The sequence below is a fragment of the Procambarus clarkii genome, chromosome 31 (assembly GCF_040958095.1).
Source record: "Procambarus clarkii isolate CNS0578487 chromosome 31, FALCON_Pclarkii_2.0, whole genome shotgun sequence".
NCBI classification, from domain to species: domain Eukaryota; kingdom Metazoa; phylum Arthropoda; class Malacostraca; order Decapoda; family Cambaridae; genus Procambarus; species Procambarus clarkii.
In genome coordinates, this window is record NC_091180.1 from 37808413 (window position 1) to 37830248 (window position 21836).

A 21836-nucleotide genomic window follows, 5' to 3' on the forward strand; every position below is an offset into this window, starting at 1 on the left:
TAGATATAGATGTTTTGTCAAATATCAGTCTTACAGGTCTAACCGCAATCTTCATTTTTTTTTGGGGGGGGGTGATCAGGTGTTAATGCTTTAACACCTGATCACCTCAGTCACAACTGTGTTGATTTTTGCATAGATCACTGACAAATACAGTCAACATTTTCCAGTATAAAACTATAATTCTATAATAAAACTATACGTTCTATGCTGTTATTTTGACTTTCTATTTAATTACTGTTCTGTAATTTTTATTGTAATTTTACCCTAATTATAAATGTGGTCATTTATATATATATTATTAAATCTTTACACTTGATTGATATGGATATTATTCTGCAGCTTTGTGTTGCCCTTGTTAGGGGCTCAATTGGATTATGCAGTTGCGTTATGGTCTCCGTATTATAGGATGGACATAACTTCCCATAAACGCTGACATAAATGGAAGGAAAAGTTCATCCAATAAATAGAAACCTTCCTTAAGGAGGCTTTATAACAGTTTAATTTACATTCTTTTGAAAGACGAGGAGGAAGGATTACACGACAGAAATATTTACAGGATTTAATGGGTATAATAAAGAAATGTAAATAAAATTTAAAAAATATCTGAATATAATCGAACAAGGTACAATGGATAAATCTAGATTGAAGAAACTTCTGATTAAATACTGGATTTTAAATTAAATTGTTGGGTTATGGAACACATTATGTGGTAATGTAACATGATTAATGTGGGATCGCTGGATTGCAAACTGTAAGTCATAAAAATGTAGCTGAAAATTAGTCACCCAACCCACAGATGTAAAAATAAAGAAAGTAATGACGTTTCGGTCCGTCCTGGACCATCATCACGTCGACTAATAATGGTTACACGACTTGATAATGGTCCTGGTCAGCCCGAAACGTCGTCTCTTCCATTATTTTCAGATTTGAGAGTTTTGTGGCTAAATATTGCTCGATAATTTCCAGCGCAGGTTAGACATCATGAATTATTCTTGGTGGATATAAAAGAAGTTGCCGCGTATAGGCTTATAAGCTTTCTGCTGTTTCATTTCTTCATATTTTTTACGTTCCACCGTTTTTCTGATAATACACATGGCCTTTGACTTACTATTAAAGGATGCTAAGTGAGTAAGTGAAAAGGTACTGTTTAACCTACTTTTTTGACAATTATATATGTGGAGAAACATTTATTGAAGGAAAGAACTTAATAGCATTAATATCTTCCAGAGACAACCTTCAGACGACCATCTCTTCATATTTATTCCAATCGAGTAGAGAAGCGCCAAGATGGTCACTGGATTAAGCATGTTGATGCTGGCCAAAAACTCTGTTCTTCCTAGAATCTGTCGGACATATTCTCCATGTTATGCCATCCCTCGGGCCCCCTCCTCCTTGTCAAGGATGCGAGAAGCGGCCTGCCGTGGCGTGTCTTCCGTAGCCGGAGTAGCACTTGAGTTAGACTCTGGGATCTCTCACCCACGACCTCATTCCGAGATCCCGGGCCCTATGGCATGGCCAATTTTGGGCACCATGCCTTCCATGTTTACTGACCCAGGTGAGAATGTCAGCGATATTCGGTTCTTTCCAGTCATAATTGAAATGCATGGTAACATTACTTTCATTTTGCACTATAAAACCATTGTTTTAGGTAGGATTTTCTCTATTAATGTTTATGATTTTTGTGTGTACAGTATATGATTCCACACGGCTGCCGCGACTCTGGGAATCTTACTTCAAGAAATACGGCAGAATCTTTAAGTTAAACCTCCTGGGGCAGGGGGATGTAATCTTCGTGTCTGATCCTGTAGATATTGAACATATCTTTAAGGAGACGTTTGAGAACCCTATCAGACCATTCTTCGAATCTCTGAAGAAAATTCGCATGAACAACAAGACGAAATATTTTATGGAAAATGAAACTGGAATCTTCACAGAGTATGTAACTCACCAACTGGTGTCAGATATTTTACCTAGATCAATAAATTTTATCATGAACAATTAAAGACAAGGCAGAATGACAAAACTAACACGAAATTCCTGGAAATGAATATCATTTACAACAAAATGTCTATACATTATATGTATTGTATAGGGATATGTTGAAGCTAGACACGGGGAAATATGAATGAATAATGATGAGATAAGTAAGGTGGGTGAGTATTTGTGAGTGTAATAGGTGGCTGTGATGAAATGAGAATATCATTAGATTTAATGATGATGTCGGAGTGTAAGATCATTAGACAGGTGATATATATCTAGAAGAGGTGATTACATTATTGGTGATGCTCAGAAAACTACAGGTACTGATTTGGTACACTGTATGCATACATCACTAATTGCTGTGGAGTAAAAGGAATTATATGAATTTGGAAGTTTTGTCATAAGGCATTGAATACTGACAGTGTGTTATATGATTGGCAATGAGCAGTGAGTGTACTTTTGTATATAAATAATAGTTAGTGTAGAAATTGTAGAGTCTATTCTAGATCAAATGCGAACTGAAAACCTTACCACATATTTGAATATATAAGTAAAAATACACTCATTTATTTTTTAAAATATATATTTATATGATAAAATTTTTTGTTGGCCTTTGATCTGGGCTCTGACAATTGCCGTGAGGGAGGGTTCACTTGCATGTTCTCCCGGAAGTTATTATAAGAGCCAGCTCTTACATGTCTGCGGGAATCCCCCAGGAATGTATATAGTTTCTTGGCACAGAAACACCTAGATTGTGTATATAATTAAAAATATGCATACCGATAGAATCATATATATAGCTAACATAAATCAACTTGACGAACTTGATGTACAATGGCACTTAAATGGAGAGCATATCGGTATTATATATAAAAAATCATGAAGTCATAGCACTGTTGCTTCACATCTCAGTATAGTCAAATCATCTTCATATCATGACATTAGTTCTCTTAAGGGAAAATAAATACACCTTTCACTCAGAAACTTGAGATAACTGGTTCTCCTCAGAGAAAATAAGCACACAGTAATGGCATGAAGCCTAGACTCTCTCTTTCTACAGTTAATGCTCAATGTCACTCATAAAATGTCTCTACGTTATCTTGGATATCACATAGAGTACATAGTAGTAGCATAGCTGCAAGAACTGTGAGAACCACTCAGTCATCAGAGCTTCTCCAACACAGATGGTTCTCAGGGTACCTTGGTGGTGTCTGGCCTCCACACACCCGCTGACACTCAATATCACATGTTTAACCCATTAGTAAACTCTCTCAATATTTATTCTAATATATTATTTTGGTTTAAAATACAGAGGAGTCCACTTTCATTAACAAACTGTTTATAGATAACCGACTGTTTACAATACAATGGACAAGGGTAGTTCAGTGGTGACAGAGTGATTGTATATCAGATATCTGCAGACAGCTTATAAGGAATGTAAGATACATTTTAAGGGATGCAATGCATTTGTGGACTTTGGAAATGCAGATGCAAAGTTTAATTGATAAGAGCTAAAGAATGATGAGTATGCAGTGTTGATATATGTTGTGAAAATTATCTGTGCATATTTCAGAGTGAATAGTGTAATGTCTCTGGCATAATATAAATGTAGATGAGAGTCACTACATTGTGACGTCCTCCTGGTGGCTTAATACATATACATGGAGAGGGTAGTGAGTGATGTCACGGTAAGAATGTTTCTTCAAACGTAAGACAGTGCTGCTAAAAGTGAATGTGACCGAAAATGAAGTCATAGTTGTGGACAGAAAAGGAAATGATATGTGAAAAAATCCAAATCATAAAGTAATGTAAAAAGTTGATCTGTTTAAGTGCATGGGATGTGTGATTACTAATATAAGTACAGGTTTCCCTGAAGCTGAGAAGAGCGTCACTCAGGGAAGGAAAGTAGCTGGAGCAACAAAAGTCTTGCTTAGAAAAACAATATTAGAAGAGATGAAGTCAGAGGTCGGCATGAAGGTGTGGGTTGTGCAGTTGTCAGGATGCCAGACGTTGGTGTTGTATGAACGAGACAAAATCAGAGCAGAAATAGACAATCTGAGAAGCATGGGTCGTGATATAAGAATGGCTGCAAGAAGGAATACTTAATATCATGTAGAAAAGTAGAATGCAAAATCAAAAACACTTTAAAGATTGCTGAGAGCGTATAGAGATAATCTGGGTTCAATAGATGGTAGACTAGAGAGAGAAAAAGTGAATTCGGGGGAAACTGAAAAGTTAGAATAAAGGAGGATGGAGGGAGAGAGGGGCTATCATAGAAGACATGGTAAGGGACAAGGATGAGTGGAAGCCTCTTGTGAGATGGAAGGAATGTATTCCTATGTAATGAAGGTTATCTTGAGATCTTGAGATGATTTCGGGGCTTTAGAGTCCCCGCGGCCCGGTCCTCGACCAGGCCTCCACCCCCAGAAAGCAGCCCGTGACAGCTGACTACCACCCAGGAACCTATATTACTGCTAGGTAACAGGGGCATAGGGTGAAAGAAACTCTGCCCATTGTTTCTCGCCGGCGCCTGGGATCGAACCCGGGACCACAGGATCACAAGTCCAGTGTGCTGTCCGCTCGGCCGGCCGGCCGGTAATGTAAAAAGTTGATCTGTTCAAGTGCATGGGATGTGTGATTACTAATATAACTACAGGTTTCCCTATGAATATGACAATTCCCGGGAAGCCGTGTTCACCTGGCCGTGTACACCTGGGCTTGTTCACCTGACCATGTACACCTGGGCGTGTACACCTGAGTGTGTTCACCTGGCTGTGTACACCTGGCCGTGTTTACCTGGCCGTGTACACATGGGCGTGTTCACCTCCCCGTGTACACCTGGCTTTGTAAACCTTGTCTTGTACACCTGGCCGTGTACACCTGAACGTGTACACCTGGCCGTGTACATCTGGCTGTGTACACCTGCCCGTGTTTTCCTGGCCGTGTACACCTGGCCGTGTTTTCCTGGCCGTGTACACCTGGCCATGTACACCTGGCCGTGTACACCTGGGCGTGTTCACCTGGCCGTGTATACCTGGACGTGTATACCTGGCTTTGTAAACCTTGTCTTTTACACCTAGCCTTGTACACTTGGCCATGTACACCTGGCCATGTACACCTGGCCATGTACACCTGGGCGTGTTCACCTGGCCGTGTACACCTGGCCGTGTTTACCTGGCCGTGTACACCTGCCCGTGTACACCAAGCCGTGTACACCTGGCATTGTACACCTCGCCGTGTACACCTGGGAGTGTACATCTGGCCGTGTACACCTGGGCATGTACACCTGGCCGTGGACACCTGGCCGTGTTTACCTGGCCTTGTACACCTGGGCGTGTTCACCTGGCCGTGTACACCTTGCCGTGTTTACCAGGCCGTGTACACCTGGCCGGGTATACCTGGACGATTAAACCTGGGCGTGTACACCTAGCCGTGTACACCTGGCCTTGTACACCTGGCTTTGTACACATGGCCGTGTACACCAGGGCGTGTACCCCTGGGCGTGTTCACCTGGCTGTGTACACCTGGCCGTGTTTACCTGGCCGTGTACACCTGAGCGTGTACACCTGACCGTGTAGACCTGGTCTTGTACACCTGGCCGTGTAAACCTGGGCGTGTTCACCTGGCCGTGAACACTTGGGCGTGTACACCTGGGCGTGTTCACCTCTCCGTGTACACCTGGCCGTGTTTACCTGGCCGTGTACACCTGGCCGTGTTTTCCTGGCCGTGTACACCTGGCCGTGTTTTCCTAGCCGTGTACACCTGGCCGTGTACACCTAGCCTTGCACACCTGGCCGAATACACCTGGCCGTGTACACCTGGCCGTGTACACCTGGCCTTGTACACCAGGCCTTGTACATCTGGCCGTGTACACCTGGGCGTGTTCACCTGGCCGTGTACACCTGGGCGTGTACACCTGGGCGTGTTCACCTGGCCGTGTATACCTGGCTGTGTTTACCTGGCCGTGTACACCTGAGCGTGTACACCTGGCCGTGTAGACCTGGTCTTGTAAACCTGGCCGTGTAAACCTGGGCGTGTTCACCTGGCCGTGAACACTTCGGCGTGTACACCTGGCCTTGTAAACCTTGCCTTGGACACCTGGCTGTGTACACCTGGGCGTGTACACCTGGGCGTGTTCACCTGGCCGTGTACACCTGGCCGTGTTTACCTGGCCGTGTACACATGGGCGTGTTCACTTCCCCGTGTACACCTGGACGTGTACACCTGGCTTTGTAAACCTTGTCTTGTACACCTGGCCGTGTACACCTGAACGTGTACACCTGGCCGTGTACATCTGGCTGTGTACACCTGCCCGTGTTTTCCTGGCCGTGTACACCTGGCCGTGTTTTCCTGGCCGTGTACACCTGGCCTTGTACACCTGGCCATGTACACCTGGCCGTGTACACCTGGGCGTGTTCACCTGGCCGTGTATACCTGGGCGTGTACACCTGGCTTTGTAAACCTTGTCTTTTACACCTAGCCTTGAACACTTGGCCATGTACACCTGGCCATGTACACCTGGCCATGTACACCTGGGCGTGAACACCTGGGCGTGTTCACCTGGCCGTGTACACCTGGCCGTGTTACCTGGCCGTGTACACCTGGCCGTGTACACCAAGCCGTGTACACCTGGCATTGTACACCTCGCCGTGTACACCTGGGTGTGTACATCTGGCCGTGTACACCTGGGCATGTACACCTGGCCTTCTACACCTGGCCGTGGACACCTGGCCGTGTTTACCTGGCCTTGTACACCTGGGCGATTACACCTGGGCGTGTTCACCTGGCCGTGTACACCTTGCCGTGTTTACCAGGCCGTGTACACCTGGCCGGGTATACCTGGACGATTACACCTGGGCGTGTACACCTAGCCGTGTACACCTGGCCTTGTACACCTGGCTTTGTACACTTGGGCGTGTACACTTGGGCGTGTTCACCTGGCTGTGTACACCTGACCGTGTTTACCTGGCCGTGTACACCTGAGCGTGTACACCTGGCCGTGTAGACCTGGTCTTGTACACCTGGCCGTGTAAACCTGGGCGTGTTCACCTGGCCGTGAACACTTGGGCGTGAACACCTGGGCGTGTTCACCTCTCCGTGTACACCTGGCCGTGTTTACCTGGCCGTGTACACCTGGCCGTGTTTCCCGGGCCGTGTACACCTGGCCGTGTTTTCCTAGCCGTGTACACCTGGCCGTGTACACCTAGCCTTGCACACCTGGCCGAATACACCTGGCCGTGTACACCTGGCCGTGTACACCTGGCCTTGTACACCAGGCCTTGTACATCTGGCCGTGTACACCTGGGCGTGTTCACCTGGCCGTGTACACCTGGGCGTGTACACCTGGGCGTGTTCACCTGGCCGTGTATACCTGGCTGTGTTTACCTGGCCGTGTACACCTGAGCGTGTACACCTGGCCGTGTAGACCTGGTCTTGTAAACCTGGCCGTGTAAACCTGGGCGTGTTCACCTGGCCGTGAACACTTCGGCGTGTACACCTGGCCTTGTAAACCTTGCCTTGGACACCTGGCTGTGTACACCTGGGCGTGTACACCTGGCCGTGTTTACCTGGCCGTGTACACATGGGCGTGTTCACTTCCCCGTGTACACCTGGACGTGTACACCTGGCTTTGTAAACCTTGTCTTGTACACCTGGCCGTGTACACCTGAACGTGTACACCTGGCCGTGTACATCTGGCTGTGTACACCTGCCCGTGTTTTCCTGGCCGTGTACACCTGGCCGTGTTTTCCTGGCCGTGTACACCTGGCCTTGTACACCTGGCCATGTACACCTGGCCGTGTACACCTGGGCGTGTTCACCTGGCCGTGTATACCTGGGCGTGTACACCTGGCTTTGTAAACCTTGTCTTTTACACCTAGCCTTGTACACTTGGCCATGTACACCTGGCCATGTACACCTGGCCATGTACACCTGGGCGTGAACACCTGGGCGTGTTCACCTGGCCGTGTACACCTGGCCGTGTTACCTGGCCGTGTACACCTGGCCGTGTACACCAAGCCGTGTACACCTGGCATTGTACACCTCGCCGTGTACACCTGGGTGTGTACATCTGGCCGTGTACACCTGGGCATGTACACCTGGCCTTCTACACCTGGCCGTATACACCTGGCCGTGTACACCTGACCGTGTACACCTGGCCTTGTACACCAGGCCTTGTACACCTGGCCGTGTACACCTGGGCGTGTTCACTTGGCCGTGTACACCTGGGCGTGTACACCTGGGCGTGTTCACCTGGCCGTGTACACCAGGCTGTGTTAGCTGGCCGTGTACACCTGAGCGTGTACACCTGGCCGTGTAGACCTGGTCTTGTACACCTGGCCGTGTAAACCTGGGCGTGTTCACCTGGCCGTGAACACTTGGGCGTGTACACCTGGCCTTGTAAACCTTGTCTTGGACACCTGGCTGTGTACACCTGGACGTGTACACCTGGCTGTGTACACCTGGGCGTGTACACCTGGGCGTGTTCACCTGGCCGTGTACACCTGGCCGTGTTTACCTGGCCGTGTACACCTGGCCGTGTTTTCCTGGCCGTGTACACCTGGCCGTGTTTTCCTAGCCGTGTACACCTGGCCGTGTACACCTGGCCTTGTACACCAGGCCTTTTACACCTGGCCGTGTACACCTGGGCGTGTTCACCTGGCCGTGTACACCTGGGCGTGTTCACCTGGGCGTGTTCACCTGGCTGTGTACACCTGGCCGTGTTTACCTGGCCGTGTACACCTGAGCGTGTACACCTGACCGTGTACACCTGGTCTTGTACACCTGGCCGTGTAAACCTGGGCGTGTTCACCTGGCCGTGAACACTTGGGCGTGTACACCTGGGCGTGTTCACCTGGCCGTGTACACCTGGCTGTGTTCACCTGGCCGTGTTTACCTGGCCGTGTACACCTGAGCGTGTACACAAGGCCGTGTAGACCTGGTCTTGTACACCTGGCCGTGTAAACCTGGGCGTGTTCACCTGGCCGTGAACACCTGGGCGTGTACACCTGGCCTTGTAAACCTTGCCTTGGACACCTGGCTGTGTACACCTGGGCGTGTACACCTGGCCGTGTTTACCTGGCCGTGTTTTCCTGGCCGTGTACACCTGGCCGTGTTTTCCTAGCCGTGTACACCTGGCCGTGTATACCTAACCTTGAACACCTGGCCATGTACACCTGGCCTTGTACACCAAGCCTTGTTCACCTGGCCGTGTACACGTGGGCGTGTTCACCTGGCCGTGTACACCTGGGCGTGTACACCTGGGCGTGTTTACCTAGCCGTGTACACCAGGCCTGGTATACCTGGACGATTACACCTGGGCGTGTACACCTAGCCGTGTACACCTGGCCTTGTACACCTGGGTTTGTACACTTGGCCGTGTACACCAGGGCGTGTACACCTGGGCGTGTTCACCTGGCTGTGTACACCTGGCCGTGTTTACCTGGCCGTGTACACCTGAGCGTGTACACCTGGCCGTGTAGACCTGGTCTTGTACACCTGGCCGTGTAAACCTGGGCGTGTTCACCTGGCCGTGAACACTTGGGCGTGTACACCTGGGCGTGTTCACCTGGCCGTGTATACCTGGCCGTGTTTACCTGGCCGTGTACACCTGGTAGTGTTTTCCTGGCCGTGTACACCTGGCCGTATTTTCCTAGCCGTGTACACCTGGCCGTGTACACCTAGCCTTGCACACCTGGCCGTATACACCTGGCCGTGTACACTTGGCCGTGTACACCTGGCCTTGTACACCAGGCCTTGTACACCTGGCCGTGTACACCTGGGCGTGTTCACTTGGCCGTGTTCACCTGGGCGTGTACACCTTGGCGTGTTCACCTGGCCGTGTACACCAGGCTGTGTTTACCTGGCCGTGTACACCTGAGCGTGTACACCTGGCCGTGTAGACCTGGCCTTGTACACCTGGATGTGTAAACCTGGGCGTGTTCACCTGGCCGTGAACACTTGGGCGTGTACACCTGGCCTTGTAAACCTTGTCTTGGACACCTTGCTGTGTACACCTGGGCGTGTACACCTGGCTGTGTACACCTGGGCGTGTACACCTGGGCGTGTTCACCTGGCCGTGTACACCTGGCCGTGTTTACCTGGCCGTGTACACCTGGCCGTGTTTTCCTGGCCGTGTACACCTGGCCGTGTTTTCCTAGCCGTGTACACCTGGCCGTGTACACCTGGCCTTGTACACCAGGCCTTGTACACCTGGCCGTGTACACCTGGGCGTGTTCACCTGGGCGTGTTCACCTGGCTGTGTACACCTGGCCGTGTTTACCTGGCCGTGTACACCTGAGCGTGTACACCTGGCCGTGTAGACCTGGTCTTGTACACCTGGCCGTGTAAACCTGGGCGTGTTCACCTGGCCGTGAACACTTGGGCGTGTACACCTGGGCGTGTTCACCTGGCCGTGTACACCTGGCTGTGTTTACCTGGCCGTGTACACCTGGCCGTGTTTACCTGGCCGTGTACACCTGAGCGTGTACACCTGGCCGTGTAGACCTGGTCTTGTACACCTGGCCGTGTAAACCTGGGCGTGTTCACCTGGCCGTGAACACCTGGGCGTGTACACCTGGCCTTGTAAACCTTGCCTTGGACACCTGGCTGTGTACACCTGGGCGTGTAAACCTGGCCGTGTTTACCTGGCCGTGTTTTCCTGGCCGTGTACACCTGGCCGTGTTTTCCTAGCCGTGTACACCTGGCCGTGTATACCTAGCCTTGCACACCTGGCCATGTACACCTGGCATTGTACACCAGGCCTTGTACACCTGGCCGTGTACACGTGGGCGTGTTCACCTGGCCGTGTACACCTGGGCGTGTACACCTGGGCGTGTTTACCTAGCCGTGTACACCAGGCCTTGTACACCTGGCCGTGTACACCTGGCCGTGTTCACATGGCCGTGTACACCTGGGCGTGTACACCTGGGCGTGTTTACCTGGCCGTGTACACCTGGCCGTGTTTTCCTGGCCGTGTTTTCCTGGCCGTGTACACCTGGCCGTGTTTTCCTAGCCGTGTTCACCTGGCCTTGAACACCAGGCCTTGTACACCTGGCCTTGTTCACCTGGCCGTGTACACCTGGGCGTGTGCACCTGGGCGTGTTCACCTGGCCTTATAAACCTTGCCTTGCACACCTGGCCGTGTACACCTGGGCGTGTACACCTGGGCGTGTACACCTGGGCGTGTTTACCTGGCCGTGTACATCAGGTTATGTACACCAAGCCGTATACACCTGACCTTGTACACCTGGCCGTGTACACCTGGGGGTGTACATCAGGCCGTGTACACCTGTTCTTGTACACCTGGCCGTGTAAACCTGGGCGTGTTCACCTGGCCGTGAACACCTGGGCGTGTACACCTGGCCTTGTAAACCTTGCCTTGGACACCTGGCCTTGTAAACCTTGCCTTGGACACCTGGCTGTGTACACCTGGGCGTGTACACCTGGGCGTGTTCACCTGGCCGTGAACACTTGGCCGGGTTTTCCTAGCCGTGTACACCTGGCCTTGTACACCAGGCCTTGTACACCTGGCCGTGTACACCTGGGCGTGTTCACCTGGCCGTGCACACCTGGGCGTGTACACCTGGGCGTGTTCACCTGGCCGTGTACACCTGGCCGTGTTTACCAAGCCGTGTACACCTGGCCGTGTTTTCCTGGCCGTGTACACATGGCCGTGTTTTCCTGGCCGTGTACACCTGGCCGTGTTTTCCTAGCTGTGTACATCTGGCCTTGTACACCTGGCCTTGTACACCTGGGCGTGTTCACCTGGGCGTGTGCACCTGGCCTTATAAACCTTGCCTTGCACACCTGGCCGTGTACACCTGGGCGTGCTTACCGGGCTGTGTACATCAGGTTATGTACACCAAGCCGTATACACCTGACCTTGTTCACCTGGCCGTGTACACCTGGGGGTGTACATCAGGCCGTGTACACCTGGGCGTGTACACCTGGCCTTGTACACCTGGCCGTGTTTAAATGGCCTTGTACACCAGGACGTGTACATCTGGGCGTGTACACCTGAGCGTGTACACCTGGCCTTGTACATCTGGCCGTGAACAACTGGCCGTGTACTCCTGGCCGTATTTACCTGACCGTGTACACCTGGCCGTGTACACCTGGTCTTGTACACCTGGCCTTGTACACCTGGCCTTGTACACCTGACCCTGTACACCTGGGCGTGTTCACCTGACCATGTACACCTGGGCGTGTACACCTGGCCTTGTACACCTGGCCTTGTACACCTGGCCCTGTACACCTTGGCGTGTTCACCTGGCCTTGTACACCTGACCGTGTACACCTGGCCGTGTACACCTGGCTGTGTTTACCTGGCCTTGTACACCTGGGCGTGTACACCTGAGCGTGTACACCTGGCCTTGTACATCTGGCCGTGTACACCAGGCCGTGTACACCTGGCCGTGTTTACCTGGCCGTGTACACCTGGCCGTGTACACCTGGTCTTGTACACCTGGCCTTGTACACCTGGCCCTGTACACCTGGGCGTGTTCACCTGGCCATGTACACCTGGGCGTGTACACCTGGCCTTGTACACCTGGCCTTGTACACCTGGCCCTGTACACCTGGGCGTGTTCACCTGGCCTGGTACACCTGGGCGATTACACCTGGGCGTGTTCACCTGGCCGTGTACACCTTGCTGTGTTTACCAGGCCGTGTACACCTGGCCGGGTATACTTGGGCGATTACACCTGGGCGTGTTCACCTGGGCGTGTACACCTTGCCATGTACACCTGGCCTTGTACACCTGGCTTTGTACACCTGGCCGTGAACACCTGGTCTTGTAAACCTTGCCTTGGACACCTAGCCGTGTACACCTGGGCGTGTACACCTGGGCGTGTTCACCTGGCCGTGTACACCTGGCCGTGTTTACCTGGCCGTGTACACCTGGCCGTGTTTTCCTGGCCGTGTACACCTGGCCGTGTTTTCCTAGCCGTGTACACCTGGCCGTGTACACCTAGCATTGCACACCTGGCCGTGCACACCTGGCCGTGTACACCTGGCATTGTGCATCAGGCCTTGTACACCTGGCCGTGTACACCTGGGCGTGTTCACCTTGCCGTGTACACCTGGCCGTGTACACCTGTGCGTGTTCACCTGGCCGAGTACACCTGGCCGTGTTTACCTGGCCGTGTACACCTGGCCGTGTTTTCCTGGCCGTGTACACCTGGCCGTGTTTTCCTGACCGTGTTTTCCTATCCGTGTACACCTGGCCTTGTACACCAGGCCTTGTACACCTGGCCTTGTACACCTGGGCGTGTTCACCTGGCCGTGTACACCTGGGCGTGTACACCTGGCCTTATAAACCTTGCCTTGCACACCTGGCCGTGTACACCTGGGCTTGTACACCTGGGCGTGTTTACCTGGCGGTGTACATCAGGTTATGTACACCAAGACGTGTACACCTGGCCTTGTACACCTGGCCGTGTACACCTGGGGGTGTACATCAGACCGTGTACACCTGGGCGTGTACACCTGGCCTTGTACACCAGGCCTTGTTCACCTGACCGTATTTAAATGGCCTTGTACACCAGGACGTGTACATCTGGGCGTGTACACGTGGCCTTGTACACATGGTCGTTTACACCTGGCTGTGTGTACCTGGCCTTATACAACTGGGCGTGTACACCTGAGCGTGTACACCTGGCCTTGTACATCTGGCCGTGTACACCTGGCCGTATTTACCTGGCCGTGAACACCTGGCCGTGTACACCTGGTCTTGTACACCTGGCCTTGTACACTTGGCCTTGTACACCTGGCCTTGTACACCTGGTCCTGTACACCTGGGCGTGTTCACCTGGCCATGTACACCTGGGCGTGTACACCTGGCCTTGTACACATGGCCTTGTACACCTGGCCCTGTACACCTGGGCGTGTACACCTATGTAAATATATGTATATATTATATATATGATATATGTAAATGATCTCCCGGAGGGTATCGATTCATTTCTCTCAATGTTTGTGGACAGTGCTAAAATTATGAGAAGGATTAAAACAGAAGAGGACTGTTTGAGGCTTCAAGAAGACCTAGACAAGCTGAAGGAATGGTCGAACAAATGGTTGTTAGAGTTTAAGCCAACCAAATGTAATGTAATGAAGATAGGTGTAGGGAGCAGGAGGCCAGATACAAGGTATCATCTGGGAGAGGAAATTCTTAAGGAGTCATAGAAGGAAAAAGACTTGGGGGTTGATATCACGCCAGACCTGTCTCCTGCAGCACATATCAAGCGGATAACATCAGCAGCATATGCCAGACTGGCCAACATACGAACGGCATTCAGAAACTTGTGTAAAGAATCATTCAGAACTTTGTATACCACATATGTCAGGCCAATCCTGGAGAATGCAGCCCCAGCATGGAGTCCATATCTAGTCAAGGATAAGACTAAACTGGAAAAGGTTCAAAGGTTTGCCACCAGACTAGTACCCGAGCTGAGAGGTATGAGCTACGAGGAGAGACAACGGGAATTAAACCTCACTTCGCTGGAAGACAGAAGAGTTAGGGGGGACATGATCATCACATTCAAGATTCTGAAGGGAATTGATAGGGTAGATAAAGACAGTCTATTTAACACAAGGGGAACACGCACAAGGGGACACAGGTGGAAACTGAGTGCCCAAATGAGCCACAGAGATATTAGAAAGAACTTTTTTAGTGTCAGAGTGGTTGACAAATGGAATGCATTAGGGGGTGATGTGGTGGAGGCTGACTCCATACACAATTTCAAGTGTAGATATGATAGAGCCCGATAGGCTCAGGAATCTGTACACCTGTTGATTGACGGTTGAGAGGCGGGACCAAAGAGCCAGAGCTCAACCCCCGCAAACACAACTAGGTGAGTACAACTAGGTGAGTACCTGGGCGTGTTCACCTGGCTGTGTTTACCTGGCCTTGTACACCTGGGCGTGTACACCTGAGCGTGTACACCTGGCCGTATTTACCTGGCCGTGTACACCTGGCAGTGTACACCTGGTCTTGTACACCTGGCCTTGTACACCTGGCCTTGTACACTTGGCCTTGTACACCTGGCCTTGTACACCTGGGCGAGTAAACCTAGCCTTGTACACCTGGCCATGTACACCTGGCCTTGTACACCTGGCCTTGAACTCCCGGCCTTGTACACCTGGCCTTGTACTCCTGGCCGTGTACACATGGCCTTGTAACCTGGCCGTGAACACCTGGGCGTGTTCACCTGGCCGTGTACACCTGGCCGTGTTTACCTGGCCGTGTATACCTGGCCGTGTTTTCCTGGCCTTGTACACCTGCCGTGTACACCTGGGCGTATACACCTGGCCGTGTACACCTGGCCTTGTACACCTGGCTGTGTACACCTGGTCTTGTACATCGGGCAATGTACACCTGGCCTTGTACACCTGGGCGTGTTCACCTTGCCGTTTACACCTGGCCGTGTTAACCTGGTCGTGTACATCAGCCCGTGTACACATGTGCGTGTTCACCTGGCCGAGTACACCTGGCCGAGTTTACCTATCCGTGTAAACCTGGCCGTGTAATCCTGGCCGTGTTTACCTGGCCGTGTACATCTGGCCGTGTTTACCTGGCCGTGTACACCTGGGCGTGTACACCAGGGCGTGTTTACCTGGCCGTGTACACCTGGCCGTGTTTACCTGGCCGTGTAAACCTATCCGTGTACACCTGGGCGTGTTCACCTGGCCATGTACACCTGGGAGTGTACACCTGGCCATGTACACCTGGTCTTGTACACCTTGCATTGTACACCTGACCTTGTACACCTGTGCGAGTAAACTTTGCTTTGTAAACCTGGCCTTGTACACCTGGACTTGTACACCTGGCCTTGTACTCCTGGCCTTGTACACCTGGCCTTGTACTCCTGGCCTTGTGCACCTGGCCTTGTACCCCTGGCCTTGTACACCTGCCCTTGTACACCTGGCCGTGTACACCTGGTCATGAACACCTGGCTGTGTACACCTAGCCGTGTACACCTGGCCTTGTACACCTGGTCTCTTACACCTGGCAGTGTTCACTTGGCCGTGTACACCTGGCCTTGTACCCCTGCCCTTGTACATCTGGCCTTGTACATCTGGCCGTGTACACCTGGCCTTATACACCTGACCTTGTACATCTGGCCTTAAACACCTGACCTTGTACATCGGGCCTTGTAAACCTGGCCGTGTACACCTGGCCTTGTACACCTAACCGTGTACACCTGACCTTGTACACGTAACCGTGTATTCATGGTTGTGTACACCTGGGCGTGTACACCTGGCCTTGTACACCTGGCCTTGTACATATGGCCTTGTACACCTTGCCTTGTACACCCAACAGTGTACACCTGCCCTTGTACACCTGGCCTTGTACACCTGGCCTTTTACACCTATCTGTGTACACCCAACCGTGTACACGTGGTCGTGTACACCTGGCCTTCTACACCTGGATTTGTACACTTGGCCTTGAACACTTAACCGTGTACACGTGGTCTTGTACACCTAGCCTTGTACACTTGGTCGTGTACACCTAACCGTGTACATCTGGCTTTCTACAGCTGGCCTTGTACATCTGGGCGTGTACACCTAACCGTTTACATCTGGCCTTGTACACCTGGCCTTGTACACTTGGGCGTGTACACCTGGCCTTGTACACTTGGGCGTGTACACCTGGGCATGTACACCTGGCTTTGTACACCTGGCCTTGTACACCTGGCATTGTACACCTGGACTTGAACACCTGGCCTTGTACACCTGGCATTGTACACCTGGCCGTGTTCACCTGGCCTTGTACACCTGACCTTGTACAGTTGGCCTTGTATAGCTGGCCTTGCACACCTGGCCGTGTACACCTGGCCTTGTACACCTGGTATTTAACACCTGGCATTGTATACCTGACCTTGTGCACCTGGCCGTGTACACGTGGCCATGTATACCTGGCATTGTACTCCTAGGCGTGTAACCTAACAGTGTACACCTAGGCGTATAACCTAACCGTGTACACCTGGCCTTGTACACCTGGCCTTGTACACCTAGTATTGTACACCTGGCCGTGTACACCTGGTATTGTACAAGTGGCACTGTACCCCTGGCCATGTACACCTGGCCTTGTACACCTGGCCTTGTACACCTGGACTTGCAAACCTGGCCGTGTACACCTGGCGTTGTACACCTGGCATTGTACACCTAGCCGTGTACACCTGGCACTGGACACTTGGCCGTGTACACCTGGGCGTTTTCCCCTGCCCGTGTTCACCTGGGCGTGTACATCTGGCCGTGTACACCTGGCCTTGTACACCTGGCCGTGTACACCTGGTCTTGTACACCTTGCCTTGTACACCTGGCCCTGTACAACTAGGCGTGTAAACCTGACCTTGTACACCTGGCTTTGTACACCCGGCTGTATACACCTCGGGAGCCGGTCGGCCGAGCGGACAGCACGCTGGACTTGTGATCCTGTGGTCCTGGGTTCGATTCCAGGCGCCGGCGAGAAACAATGGGCAGAGTTTCTTTCACCTAGCAGTAAAATAGGTACCTGGGTGTTAGTCAGCTGACACGGGCTGCTTCCTGTAGTTGGAGGCCTGGTCGAGGACCGGGCCGCGGGGACACTAAAAAGCCCTGAAATCATCTCAAGATAACCTCAAGATAGCCGTGTACACCTGGGCGTGTGAACCTGGCCGTGTACATCAGGCCTTGTACACTAAGCCGTGTACATCTAGACGTGTACACCTGGGAGAGTACACCTTGGGCGTGTACATCTGGCTTTGTACACACGGCCGTGTACATCTGGGCGTGTACACGTGGCCTTGTACACCTGACCGTGTACTCCTGGTCGTGTACACCTGGCCTTGCACACCTGGACGTGTACACCTGGCTTTGTACACCTAGCCTTGTACACCTGGGCGAGTACACCTGGCCTTGTAAACCTTGCTTTATACACCAGACCTTGTACACCTGGCCATGTACACCTGGCCTTGTACACCTGGCCGTGTCCACCTGGACGTGAACACCTTTCCTTGTACACCTTGCCTTGTACACCTGGAATTGTACACCTCAGGTGGCTCAAGTGGGGTGGGGGAGAGGGGGGGGCTTAAGGGGGTGGGGGAGACCTGGTACACCTGGCCGTGTACACCTGGCCTTGGACACCTGGCCGTGTACAGCTAGCCGAGTACACCTGGCCATGTACACCTAGCCGTGTACACCTGGGAGTGTACACCTGCCCGTGTAAACCTGGCCTTGTACACCTGGGCGTGTACACCTGGGCGTGTTCATCTGGAAGTGTTTACCTGGCCGTGTACACCTGGCCGTGTACACCTGAGCGTGTTCACCTGACCGTGTACACCTGGGCGTGTTTACCTGGGAGTGTACACCTGCGCGTGTACACCTGGCCGTGTACACCTGGCCGTGTACACCTGAGCGTATTCACCTGGCTGTGTTCACCTGGCCGTTTTTACCTGGCCGTGTACACTTGGGAGTGTACACCTGCCCGTGTAAACCTGGCCTTGTACACCTGGGCGTGTACACCTGGCGTGTTCATCTGGAAGTGTTTACCTGGCCGTGTATACCTGGCCTTGTAAACCTTACCTTGTACACCTGGCCATGTAAACCTGGGCCTGTACACCTCGGCGTGTTCACCTGGCCGTGTACACCTGGCCGTTTTTACCTGGTTGTGTACACCTGGCCGTGTTTTCCTGGCCGTGTACACCTGGTCTTGTACACCAAGCCGTGTACACCTGGGCGTGAACATCTGGCCGTGTACACCTGGGCGTGTACACCTGTCCGTGTTTACCTAGCCTTGTACACCTAGCTGTGTACACCTGGCCGTGTACACCTGACCGTGTTTGCATGGCCGTATACACCTGGCCGTGTACAACTGAGCGTTTACACCTGGCCTTGTAAACCTTGCCTTGTACACCTGGCCGTGTACATCTGGGCATGTACAACTGGGCGTGTTCACCTGGCCGTGTACAACTGGCCGTGTTTATCTGGCCGTGTACACCTGGCCATGTACACCAAGCCGTGTACACCAAGCAGTGTACACCTGGCCGTGTTTTCCTGGCCGTGTAAACCTGGCCATGTTTTCCTGGCCGTGTACTCCTGGTAATGTACACCAAACCCTGTACACCAAGCCGTGTACACCTGGCCTTGTACACCTGGCCGTGTACACCTGGGCGTGTACATCTGGCCGTGTACACCTGGGCGTGTACACCTGGCCGTGTACTCCTGGATGTGTACACCTGGCCTTGCACACCTGGGCGTGTACACCTGCCCTTGTACACCTGGGCGAGTACACCTGGCCTTGTAAACCTTGCTTTGTACACTAGACCTTGTACAGCTGGGCGAGTACACCTGGCCTTGTAAACCTTGCTTTGTACACCAGACCTTGTACACCTGGCCATGTACACCTGGCCGTGAACACCTTTCCTTGTACACCTTGCCTTGTACACCTGGAATTGTACACCTGACCGTGTACACCTGGCCTTGTACACCTGGCCGTGTACACCTAGCCGAGTACACCTGCCCGTGTACACCTAGCCGTGTACACCTGGCCGTTTACACCTGGCCGTGTTTACCTGGCCGTGTACACCTGGGCGTGTACACCTGGGCGTGTTTACCTGGCCGTGTACACCTGGCCGTGTACACCTGGGCGTGTTCACCTGGCCGTGTACACCTGGGCGTGTACACCTGGCCATGTACACCTTGTCTTGTACACCTTGCATTGTACACCTGACCTTGTACACCTGGGCGAGTATACCTAGCCTTGTACACCTGGCCTTGTACGCCTGGCCTTCTACTCCTGGTCTTGTACACCTGGCCTTGTACTCTTGGCCTTGTACACTTGGTCGTGAAGACCTGACCTTGTACACCTGTCCCGTGTTCACCTGGCTTTGTACCCATGGCCTTGTACACCTGCCCTTGTACACCTGGCCGTGTACACCTGGTCATGTACACCTGGCTGTGTACACCTGGCCATTTACACCTGGCCTTGTACAGCTGGTCTCTTACACCTGGCAGTGTACACTTGGCTGTGTACACCTGGCCTTTTACCCCTGCCCTTGTACACCTGGCCTTGTACACCTGGCCGTGTACACCTAGTCTTATTCACCTGACCTTGTACACCTGGCCTTGTACATCTGGCCTTGTTCACCTGGCCTTGTACATCTGGCCTTGTACACCTTGCTGTGTACACCTGGCCTTGTACACCTGACCTCGTACACCTGGCCTTGTACACCTAACCGTGTATACCTGACCATGTACACGTAACCCTCTATTCCTGCATGTGTACACCTGGCCGTGTACACCTGGCCTTGTACACATGGCCTTGTACAAATGGCCTTGTACACCTGGCCTTGTACACCTGGCCGTGTACACCTGGCCTTGTACACCTGACATTTTACCTGGCATTGTACACCTGGCCTTCTACACCTGGCATTGTACTCCTAGGCGTATAACCTAACCGTGTACACCTGGCCTTGTACACCTGGCCGTGTACACCTGGTCATATACACCTTGCCTTGTACACCTGGCCTTGTACAACTAGGAGTGTAAACCTGACCTTGTACACCTGGCCTCGTACACCTGGCATTTTACACCCGGCTGTATACACCACGGGAGCCGGTCGGCCGAGCGGACAGCACGCTGGACTTGTGATCCTGTGGTCCTGGGTTCGATTCCAGGCGCCGGCGAAAAACAATGGGAAGAGTTTCTTTCACCTAGCAGTAAAATAGGTACCTGGGTGTTAGTCAGCTGACACGGGCTGCTTCCTGGAGTTGAAGGCCTGGTCGAGGACCGGGCCGCGGGGACACTAAAAAGCCCCGAAATCATCTCAAGATAACCTCAAGATAGCCGTGTACACCTGGGCGTGTAAACCTGACCGTGTACATCAGGCCTTGTACACTTAGCCGTGTACATTTAGGCGTGTACACCTGGGAGAGTACACCTTGGGCGTGTACATCTGGCTTTGTACACACGGCCGTGTACACCTGGGCATGTACACCTGGCCTTGCACACCTGGGCGTGTACACCTGGCCTTGTACACCTAGCCTTATACACCTGGGCGAGTACACCTGGCCTTGTAAACCTTGCTTTATACACCTGGAATTGTGCACCTCAGGTGGCTCAGGTGGGGTGGGGGAGAGTGGGGGGCTTAGAGGGGTGGGGGAGACCTGGTACACCTGGCCGTGTACACCTGGGAGTGTACACCTGCCGTGTAAACCTAGCCTTGTACACCTGGGCGTGTACACCTGGGCGTGTTCATCTGGAAGTGTTTACCTGTCCGTGTACACCTGGCCGTGTACACCTGAGCGTGTTCACCTGGCCGTGTACACTTGGCTGTGTACACCTGGCCGTGTTTACCTGGGAGTGTACACCTGCGCGTGTACACCTGGCCGTGTACACCTGGCCGTGTTTACCTGGCCGTGTACACCTTTGCGTGAACACCTGGCCTTGTAAACCTTACCTTGTACACCTGGCCGTGTAAACCTGGGCGTGTACACCTCGGCGTGTTCACCTGGCCGTGTACACCTGGCCGTGTTTACCTAGTTGTGTACACCTGGCCGTGTTTTCCTGGCCGTGTACACCTGGCCGTGTACTCCTGGTTTTGTACACCAAGCCGTGTACACCTGGGCGTGTACATCTGGCCCGTGTACACCTGGGCGTGTACACCTGGCCTTATACACCTGGCCGTGTACACCTGGCCGTGTTTACCTAGCCTTGTACACCTGGCTGTGTACACCTGGCCGTGTACACCTGACCGTGTTTACATGGGCCATTAGGGCCTCGTAGCCTGGTGGATAGCGCGCAGGATTCGCAATTCTGTGGCGCGGGTTCGATTCCCGCACGAGGCAGAAACAAATGGGCAAAGTTTCTTTCACCCT

At 52.4% G+C, this 21836-nt stretch overlaps 1 protein-coding gene across 2 annotated transcripts in view; it reads left to right on the forward strand.

The window, feature by feature from the left end:
• LOC123749131 (probable cytochrome P450 49a1) overlaps positions 1 to 21836 on the forward strand; it is a 457485-nt gene that overhangs the window by 160279 nt on the left and 275370 nt on the right. For both annotated transcript variants that reach the window (XM_069334715.1, XM_069334714.1), the window contains exons 2-3: positions 1228 to 1555; positions 1692 to 1935. In XM_069334715.1, coding sequence (XP_069190816.1) covers positions 1288 to 1555; positions 1692 to 1935 — 512 coding nt within the window. In that variant the 5' untranslated portion in view covers positions 1228 to 1287. The remainder of the gene's footprint in view (positions 1 to 1227; positions 1556 to 1691; positions 1936 to 21836) is intronic.